The sequence below is a fragment of the Lygodium microphyllum genome, chromosome 13 (assembly GCF_053477565.2).
Source record: "Lygodium microphyllum isolate KBCC chromosome 13, Lygodium_microphyllum_v1.1.10, whole genome shotgun sequence".
Lineage (NCBI taxonomy): Eukaryota > Viridiplantae > Streptophyta > Polypodiopsida > Schizaeales > Lygodiaceae > Lygodium > Lygodium microphyllum.
In genome coordinates this window covers 73,225,528-73,236,788 of record NC_141147.1, presented here as the reverse complement: position 1 = coordinate 73,236,788, position 11,261 = coordinate 73,225,528, and the positions used below count along the sequence as shown (strand labels likewise).

Sequence of the window (11,261 nt, the reverse complement as noted above, 5' to 3'; positions counted from 1 at the left end):
TCATTTCATGAGCTTCTTTAAGCTCTTAATTAGGGCTTAAGCTTAAAACCCAAATTATCTAGTTCATGCCTTTTGCTTTCACACTTCCGGCAATTGGTTTTCCCACTTTTGGAGGGGCAAACGACATCGGATTTGAGATCCGGATGGATGGGTGGTTCCGTGGCATCAAAATCGACAAAGCTGGGCCCCATCACCCTCTTATCGACTTCCAAATCTAGTAGCCGCTTCACAATCCTGAACCTTGCAGAGATTAAATGGGGGATCAAACGACCTTGGAATTGAGATCTGAGACTTGTGTTGGATTCCTGACGTCATTTGGAATCTAGAAAACTCCAACTTGGACATTCGCCACCGTTTGATTTTCCATGCAAATTAGCATTAGCGCTTTAGGGACTTGCCGCTTAAAATCGTACAGATTGCCACCGCCGCCTTCGGCGAAGTCTATTTTTCCCTTGATATTCGTAATTTTTGGCTATTTTTAAGCACTTCTCGGCATCAAAAATCATCTGTCAAGTTCTCTATAAAAAAGACTTCTTAAAACTGGACCAACCAATTTATTATGTAAGCCACAAAGTCACTGATAGAGAATGGAACTATATAGTGATAGATCTCGAGTACTTGGCGATGGTGTTTGCTTTGAAGAAGTTTTAGCATTATCTACTCTCAACACATTTAAAGTTTTATGTGGATCATGAGGCTCTATCCTTCTTGATGAACAAGGTAGATGCCAAAGGTAGAATGATGCTGTGGTTATTAGGCACTTGAGGAAACTTTAGCTATTGGAACCTCAAGTTCTAGTGATTTTGAAGAGGGTTCTACTACTAAGGAGGTTTACCAAGCATATTTAAACGAGCCAATAGAGGCAAATGATATGATTTGTAATGTTGATGTGATAAAGTTGGATCTTGGGACTCCCAATGATCCCCACCCCATTAAACTTAGCACTATGTTATTTGTTGATGAGCATGCAGATTATATGGCAGTCCTAGAGGAGTTTAGGGATATATTTGCATGGAGTTATGATGAATTGAAGGGGATTTCCCCCTTTGTTACAGAATGGTGATCACTGATGGTAATAAGAATGAAAAAGAACAATTAAATCTACATGTGTGTCAATTTTAAGAAATTGCACAAGAAGACGGTGATGACTATTATGCTCTACCCTTTATTGATAAGATTTTAGATCAATTGGTAGGGTGAGAGATATACTCTTTCATGAACTATTTCATGTGTTATAATTAGATGGACATAGCTGAAGAGGATAAGTTAAAGATGATGTTCATTACAATTTTTGGTACTTTTAAATGCCATGTGATGGCTTTTGGCCTATGTAATGCTCATGGGTCTTGGCAAAGAATGGCTAACAAAACATTTGCCAATATTGAAGAGCTAAAGGTTTTCATAGATGATTTGGGGGTAGCTACCATGAGCCATCATAGATAGTTGATTATTCTATGCACATGCCTTGAGCACTGTCATGAGTATTGCATAGCATTGAATCCTTGAAAGTGTGTATTCGAGGTGCCCTATGGTTTGCTATTAGGTCATGTTGTGAGTGGGCTCATATTGCCACCCGACCATGAAAATGTGATTGTTATTGTGGCCCTAAGCCCATCCACTTGCCCTAAGAAAGTTCACAGTTTTATTTCATCTATGGAGTACTATCGTTGATTCATTAATGCATTGGTTGAAACATTCATTACCCTTGACGAATCTTTTATCTCACAACCATGTTTTTGAATGGATAGAAGCATGCAAAGTATCATTTCAAGATGTTAAAATGGAATTATCCAAAGCACCTATTTTAAAAGCTCCAAAAAGGGCTGAGGTTTTCTATATATTCATGGCTGCGACAAGGCATAGTATTAGTTGTTGCATATCCCAAATCCTATTGCATTTGCAAGCTGGAAGTTGGGAATTCTAGAGCTTCATTACAACTATTTGGAGAAGACTAGTATTTGCCACCAAGAAGTTCAAACATTATATTATTTATGAAAAGGTGGTGTTTTTCACCAAGGTAGAAGTATTGCACTTATTATTGAACAAGCTTCAACCCCTTGATCATCTAGCCAAGTGGTTGATCTTTTTACAAGAGTTTGATTATGAGGTTAGGAGAAAGCCACCAAAGCTACAAGGTATTATAGAGTATCTAGTAGACTTTGGTGAGCATAAGGAAGAGTGGATTGATATTAGTGAGTGCAAGGACTTATGCAAAATTGGTGCAGCCTCTATTTCGTCATGGTATACATCTATTACACATTATCTATCAAAAGACAACTCCGACATAAACTCTTTTAAAATCTGAGAAGAGAAAAATGAAGCAGCAAGCACTTTGCTTTTCAATAATAGCAGTGTCTTATATAGGAAAGGTATGGATGAGATTTATTGTCATTGTGTGGTGCCTAATGAGGTGCCCTTTATTCTCAAAGAATGTCACGATTTAGCATGTGGAGGCCATTTTGTTGGATGGCTCACTACTCAGAAATCTTTACGTGCTGGCTATTGGTGGCCAAGAGTTTTCCAATATGCTTTTACATATGTTATGATGTCTATTAGAGACACGATGGTAGGGAAAATTGTAAGTGATCACTTAATCCTATTCTTGTAACTTTTCCCTTTGAGAAATGGGCCATTGATTTTGTTGGACATATGCATCTTTCATCTACTATCCAAAAGAGTTATATCATTGTGGTGGTGGACTACTTTACAAAATGGTCTGAATAGGGGTTTTGGAATCAGCATGGCCTAATCACCTATGAACTACAGGAGCACAACTCCTATGTGTAGGTCTAGAGTGTGAGACATGAAAACTATGAGCTCCAAATGATTGTTGTTTGTGAGACTGTCATATTGTACTTGTCATCCAAATGGACTTGCACTTGGTTATAGCCTAAGAAGACATTCAAAAAACTGTAGGCTTCTTTTCCTACCACTCTCTCTAGCATATGCTTAGTATATGGTAATGGGTAGTTGTCTCTCTTTGTAGCTGCATTGACTTTCGTATAGCTTATGCATATTTGAATCTTCCCATTCATTTTCATCACTATGACTATGGGTGATACCTAGTCTTTGTGCTCTATTTCATAAATGAATCATGCCTTCAATAGCTTAGTATGAATATAAAGCAATGACCGTACTAGATGAATCCTAAGCATGCACATGTAGTCATCTAGTACGGTCATTGCTTTATTGGTATTGCATCAGGGATCATAGGAATGTTATGAGTCATGATACTAGGATCTATTCCTTTTAGCTCATCTAAGGACCATGCAAACATGCTGGAGAATTCCTTAAGGAGCTTCATGAGATCATTCTACTCCTCCTTGGCTAGGTCATTTGTTATGTACTTGGGTCAAGATTTGTCCTCTTTCTTCACCAAGTTGACTTCTTAACTTTGGCTAGTCCTTTGATGGGTTTACTTGCCAGCCCCTTCTGCTTAGTTCCTTTTAACACCACTACTCAATCACCCTTGTTGGACTTCGTGAAGTGCTCGAATAGGTCATGGGGAGTTTCTTCAGTCATTTAGCTTCTGAAGACTTCAATTGTTTCCTTCTCTCCTACTTTAGCCTCCTACACCTTAGGTGGACAGGGAGGTCCCCCTTGGTGTGTTTGGATCCAAGTGATCGAGGCATTTCATGGTCGCTATCAGAGCTCACCTCTAGCTCAGAGTTGTACTCACCATCCTCACTAGAAGAGGATATCCCTTGGTGGTCACAGCTATGAGGCTGACTCCACTCCAAACAATGGTGTGGTGCAAGGCTGAACTAATCCCGCTTGCTCATAATCTACCACCTCTAGGCATTCTAAACAAGCTCAATCACAATCTACCTTGGCAACTTCTTTGTTCACTCTACACGTATTGGTCTCTTGAGGTTTAGCGTCTGCTCTGATTGGCTCAATCACTCTTCCATATATGTTATATTTTATTGTCTTTACTTCCTCTTTTATTCCCTCATCACTGATGGAACCCCAGTCTTCATATTTATCCTTGGAGTCCCTATACTTGCACTGTGCATCATTTTCAAGGTTCCTATTCTCAAGATTTTTCTCAATTGTCATGAGAGTTCAGTTATATGACATGCTTTTATAAACTGGTACATTGCTTTGACACGGTAGATTCTTTTTGACATTCATGACTTGGTGATCCATTACATAGGACTTGAAATACATAGGATTGATTTTTGGCTTATCATATGCATTGCAATGTTTTATGCATTGAAGATGGATACACATCTTTTTGAATAGCTCTTGGACTTATTGGGATACATGGCTTGATAGCACATCATGGCCTTGGATACATGGAGTTTGGACCTTTGGCTTAATGGCTATATGGATTTTCATTACATTGACATTGGATCTTCTTTCAGAACCACACATCTTCTTAAGGTGATTACATAAATTAGTTCAAGGCAAAGGATTGTGTGAATAGGGCTGCTTTGACCACTTTTGAGAGCAACAGTGTGAACACACATTAAAAGAATTAGCTTGAGTGTGAAAGGGGAGATTTAGTTAGGTCTTTTTTCCAACCTAAAGCCCTAGATTTTTTTAAAAAATAAAAAAAATGAAATGAAGAGAATATCAAGCTGTAGGTGGCAAGCTGGTTTAGTTAGCAATTTTTCCTAGCGCAGGTCAAGGAAGTTGAACAGGAGCCTCCTTTACCACTACATGGGGGTTAATGGGCCTCAAGCATGTTCTCAAGCCAACTATACTTCAAAGTAGGCAGAACAAACTGCATCACCTTCCGCTTCTTCTTCTCCTCGTTGTTTCTTTTGTTTTCCTCTGTAAGAATAGGGGCCGTCATAGCTATCTTTTCTGCACCAGGTTCTTGTGACTTCATTTTGAGGGGCTTTCCCAAAGCTCCTATGTAGTCCGCCAATCTCATGACACTGTCTCTGATGCCGTCCCTGCTGCTTGAGTTGTATTCTACTTGAGCCACAATGTTACATGCATATTCCCTGATTTCAAAGCCTTCTCTACTAGTAGGCACTGTGTATGTGGGCATCTCTTCATTGATCTTGCCGACCCCATAGAACCCATGAGTAAAGAATCCATGAGTAATTATCTGAGAGACACTACTTAAGAGAGAAAGATCCAGAAGCAGCACATTGTAGTCCTGCTCATGTGTGAACCAGTGCTAGAGGAGTATCCAAGTCTCTAATACTTTCTGAGCCTTTAATGTGAACTCCAAACAGATCTTCTTGAATAGCACTACAACATTTCCTTCCTTAAGCTTCTTTACCTCCTATACAACACCTTGTACACAACAATGGATTTTGAATGGCTTGTACAAGGAGAAAAAATGGGATAGAAAGGATTTAGAATATGCAATGAGAAGGAAATGTTGATAGACTATGCCCACTAGCTACCTAACTCAGCCATGGCTCTAATACCATGTTGAAAAACATGGATCTAGAGCTAGTTAGCTATGGTGGATGCAAATCAAACACACGATACATGATTAGAATGAGAAATTGTAACTCAAGTGAATTAGGTTCCAAGATAGATTAGCTTGGACTCATAAACACAATCTTGAGTACCTCAAACAGATTGTTCCATTACATTGAAATGAGTGTCAAGTACATGCCTTTATAACTTTTTGGATAGTACCACTCTCCTCACTACACATATGGGATTCTGAACATCTCTTCCTAGAGCATACATCATTTGTCTATCTTCTAGCCTCTTAAGGGCATAGATTCAGCCTCTGTGGACATACATCTAGATCTATTGCCTAAGAATATCATGCCATTACCCCGATCTTCTATCACTCGGGCATTCCTTATCCAAGGTCTAGCTAGTAGGATATCATAATCCACACTCCCATCATGATAATAAAGTTCATGGAGAATTGGATTCCCATAGGACTATGAAAGACACGGCACTAGTTGTGGCTCGAGCTTTGCAACCTACTCACTAAGAGTGCCAATGAAGTTTATGGCCTTAAGGTTGATGCCATCATACAAGGTGGAATTCACAAATTCACTGATGAAGTTAGTCACCTTTGGATATCCCTTGTAGAATATTACATTGAAATATGCATGTTTAGCTAGAAGACTTGCACATGTGCTGAATGATGAGGGTTTTAGTCAATTAAGGAGAAGACCGCAATTAGTGCATAAAGGAACCGCCAAATCAGAATGCAACCGGAGAACACTTATCCATGGCTACAAGGAGTACTTATGCTATGAATCGTAGAAGCTGAGACAAAAGCTATAGAGTAGAAAGTTGACATGGAGAAAGCAAAGAGGTGACAATGACCAATAACAAAAAAGGCCTTAAGGCTTTTTACCAAAGCAAAACATTAAAGGAAAAGCTTTAATCTTTTTAAACAAAAAAACACATGTCGTGTATGAGGATAAATAACTATAAAAGGGGAAATAAATAAGAAATAAGGGCTCTTCTCTTGCAATTATTTTCTAGTCTTGGTGAGGAGACGAGGGACACACCACATTTGGAGCAATTTGTGTAGACTTTACAAGCTTATTGCAAAGGTATGAAGGTTTTGTGTAAAGTTTCTTTCTTCTAAAGGACTTTGCTATATCTTTTGAGGTTATAAATGCTTTAATTTTTGTGAAATATTTAATGTGCTTATGGTCATCAAAAGCCATTGTGTTGGCTTGTAATTTGAATGTCTCGTGGAGTGTAGTATTGAGACAAAGTCAATCAAATAACTAACACTTCTTGTCATCTCATTTTCTGCTTGTGTGAGAGGATTATCTTCGATGACCACTTATGAAACATCTTTTTTGGTACCCCCATTGAGGAGTGCCAAAAATTAACTTTCTTTGAGATTTTTTGAATTGTTGAGACTGTTTTTCAATGGCTAGTTCTTTTCCAGAATTTCATAGTACAACAAGAGATGATCCTCATCGATTTCTCCAAAAATTGGAGCTATATAATATTTTTCTCATGAAGTTTACAATACTCAAAGTATTTAGAAAAATTTTCATAATTTTTGGAAGATTTTTAACAGGTCTTAAAAATCAAAATTTATTTTGGATAAAAATTACAGTATTTGTTGATAAAAATGATATTTTTAACTCAATAAAAATTAAGGTCTCTAATGGAGAAACTGAGAATATAGTTTCAGATGTTTTATGGAATTTTCTAGGGGTTAAAGAAAAAGAAAATCAATTTGATGTTATTACTTTGAAACACTATTAATATAAAATATGGTGTTTTCAACTTCACACAAATTAAGAGTGTTCAGAAACTATTGTTATACCATATGGGACAAGGGAAATTTTTTTAAAGGAAAATTAGAGTTTATGGGTCTGTGGAATATTAGTTGATTGTTTTGAATATTTGCTGATTGATAATAATAAAATGACTTTATTAAATAATTTAAAAGAAAATTAAATGGAGGACTATAGATAGATCCATTGGATCTATACCTTGAAACCAATATCTTTAAAGTCAAACATAAAACTTCATGGATAAACTGCCACTAGTATGATAGGAGAAATTTATAAGGAGCTACCCTTGAAAGATGGGGAGAAGCCATAGCTTTCCTAGGTTAGTATCCTAATGTCCAGTATAGATACATAGCCGTGAAGGTTAAAAACAGAAGTGAAGTGAAAGACTAAGTAGGTTTACTAAAGTCTAGATATTTGCATGAGATTAATTGGACTACTACGAACGAGTGTCATAACTATTAAGGAAGGCTAGATAAATGATAAGAATTAGTTACCAATATCACCTATTTAGTGCAACAACCAGCAAGAGTTGACTTGGCAACCCGGTTAAAAGTGGCTTGCAGTCATTTTTTAGTGCATTTGCTAGGAGTCAAGTGCACTCGAATGGGTGATTGATCTCACTAGGATATTTAAATCCTAGGTTTTTATGAGTGAACATAAGGTGAACAGTTATCTTCTTGGAGTTGGGGCTATTACCATTGCATGCAAACCATAGATTCATTAGCAACACAGGTAGGGGCTAATAGATATAGTAGAAATAAATACAATTAGTATATTGTACCACTTCGATTGGTATTATCGTAATGCTTATCAAATGTTTAGAAGAGTGGTATGGGATGATGTGTTGCCTTGGATACGTGTATCCAGAGGTTTAAAAGTTACTTTCAACAAAAAATTCATTAGAGAGGTCACTGAAAGTTTAGGCCTAATCCTTGAGCAAGAAGAAAAGTCTCCTTATGGAGAAATAGACTCAGAGTTACCAACCATTCTAAACCTTCTAAGCGCATATGCAAGCAAAAATTTAACTTTATAGCTTCAAAGAAAACATGTAAAATTTTGGAATATGACGATAATAGCTATTTCATTAATAGTGGATGAATTTAGAGGAGAGATGGAGGCAGCAAAATGAGGCTCGAGATCAACGAGCTAGAGAACGCACGGTGTGGCAGGAAGCTTGGCTATTAGAAAGGCTTGAGAGGGTGAATGCATTATTGAATCTAGGGATAGATGTTATGTCTAACTCACCTTTTAGGCCTATTATATCATTCGATAGAACATCGTCAAAGGGAAGTGAAGTAAACTCATATCAATGGGATCAAGTCGCCTCAAGCACTAGTAGTGCATGTGGGGAAAGGAGTAGACAAAATAGTGGAAGTATGGGGAGTGAAGCTAATGTTGTAGTAGGGAGCACTGAACCGCCCTTTGATTGGGATTCAGAGTCGAATTTTGAATTGCGCCAATTATTTGACGAACCAAAAGAGGTTTCATGGCTAGAGCAAGTAGAGAATTTCGAACTACGATCTTTGTTTAGAATTTTCCACAAGGGAGATTCAATTCAAGTCATACCTGATTTAGGGTTGAGAACTTTATTTAAGGAGCCTAAGGAACCTACGTGGTTGGATATTACCCAAGATTTAGGGTTAGAGATATCATTTAGGGAAACAATAGCTCGCAACCCAATATGATTAGTTGACTTCACGCACAATTTGGGGGACTATAGGAAGAGGATCCCGATGCATATTTGCAAAGATTTGAGGTGACCTGTGTTGCCAATGAGATAGTAGACGATGCCCAAAAGCTTCATATTTTCCCTGCAACATTAAAAGATGAAGCAGCAAGGTGGTACAGGAACCTAGGTGCCCATTATAAAGTGACTTATGCTATCTTATCAAGAGCATTCCTAGAAAACATTTGATGGCAAGGTTTCCAAGATAAACTAGCCCTTCAATTGGATTATTTGTCCCAAGGAATAACCGAAAGTGTTGAACATTACATTGAATGTATGGATACAATTATTCGAAAGATGAACCTAGCTCCTGATAAGCCCATGCAAAAACGTAAATTTGTTGATGTGCTTAATCCCAAAGTTCATCAGCATGTTAGCCTACAACGGCTAGCTACACTAGCATATGCTAAAACACATGCTAGATGGTGGAAAAAAGTGAAACTTAGGCAACAACAATGGAGGGACTTATTCAAAGAACCCCACACAAAATATCCAAGTACTTCAAGTGGGATATCTAAGAATGTGTCTTATGTGACCGTTCCTTTAAATCCATCGATAACTGTAGGTTCAAATGTATCAAGTGTACCTTTAAATCCATATACTTCAATTCCAGCCTATATGATGCCGACATGAATGCCTTCTATGTCGCAATCTTAGTCCCTCTTGATGAAGTGAAAGTAGCTGATATTATTTCAAAATCCCTAGGAAGGAAATCATGTGTGTAGTGCAAGCACCCTTGAAAGAAATTTATTCAATAACAACACAGTCTTGTAGTGCACAACAATCCTCGAGTAGCTCAACTCCAAACCCAACTATATCCAATATCTAGTGTGGTAAGTGTCATGGGTATGGTCATGTGGCTACAAAGTGTCCGACACCTTCAAGATTAATGCCTGACCATCCACCATTCTGCACTTTTTGCCTTAAGACAGGGCATCTAGAGACAAATTTTTGGCATAAGATAGGTCAAGAGCAACAACAAGCTCATTCAATGCAAATGAATTACAATTACATGGATCGTAATAATATGACTTATGCAATTGGACCACCTAATCAACCTTTTAGGCTGAGAGGATTGCCAACCCAAGCTAGACCCCCAATACCTTGAAATAATTACAATAGTGATGGAAACATAGGAAGAAATTCTCATTTTAGGAGAAATAATGGTACTTTTCATAACCCAATGGGGAAAAATGGACAAGAGAGGCCTAGGGGACTAGTAATTTGTTATTGATGCCAACAGGAAGGTCATATAGCTACATATTGTCCAAATGCACATAAAAATCAAGACTTTACTCCTCTTTGTAGGAGGTGTAGCGGCGAAGGACATCACGAAGATAATTGCCCTAAGCGAGAAGATAACAAAACTAATGATAGGGATAAGCAAGTTTCTAATGAACCCTTAACCTCATCTGCAAATTTAGTTGAAGTAGAAACAAAAAGGTAAGTGAATGGAGTTAGGTCTAAGTTCATATCCTACAAGGTGACATTTAAGGTGGACCCCATGATTGGTGTGGTTACTAGAGCACAAAAGTAGAAACGAGAGGAGCAAGGCCTGGAGGAAGATAGTCCACAACTAAAAGGAGCAATGAAGGATAAACCTAATGATATAGATCCCAATGTAGAGCTACCTAAGTTAGATTCTCCACAACATTCCTCTGACCATCCATTCTTACCTGTGCCTTTAGCAAATCCTAAGATTCAAGTGGGAGTAGCTCCTTTTCCTGAAAGACTGATTCCTCCCAAGGAAGGAAGTACAGAGCAGGCAGAAACAGTAAACAAGACCTATGATCTTTGGGCTACATTAGAACAAGTATCATTGACCACTGACCTTCGACAATTGTTAGAAATAGTGCCTACATATTGAAATCAGCTTTATCAAAAATTAGTTTGGTGCCAAAGGAAGAGGATCATGATTAACACTTCTAAAGGAAGTGCAAATTCTTCCAAAAGAAAAGGAACTAAGGACATAAAAATAGTAGATTTATTTGTGGATCTAGGAGCTCTAGTTATAAATACTACTATTAATGGCCAGTTGCTGAATGAAGTGCACTTAGATGGTGGCTCAATAGTTAATTTGATGACAGAAAAAACGATGCAAGAATTAGGGTTGAAGAATCTAGAACCTACCCATATAGTTTTACGTGTGGCTGATAAAAGGAAAGTGATTCCTTTGGGGTTACTTTGAAATGTGAAATGTGTAATTGTTGGCCTAGAATTTCAAGTGAATTACTTAGTAGTTCACTCATTTTCAAATATCTCTTCATATTCTGTTTTGCTAGGTCGACCTTGGTTATACAAAGCAAGGTGCACAAAAGATTGGTATAAAGGTTCAATTG

General features: G+C 37.7%; 1 protein-coding gene across 1 annotated transcript; it reads right to left on the bottom strand.

Moving 5' to 3' along the window:
• Positions 1–4,672: 4,672 nt before the first annotated feature.
• Positions 4,673–5,002, bottom strand: LOC148026765 (uncharacterized). Its single transcript, XM_087690343.1, has one exon. The coding sequence runs from the start codon at positions 5,000–5,002 to the stop codon at positions 4,673–4,675; it is 330 nt and encodes a 109-aa protein (XP_087546469.1).
• Positions 5,003–11,261: the final 6,259 nt, after the last annotated feature.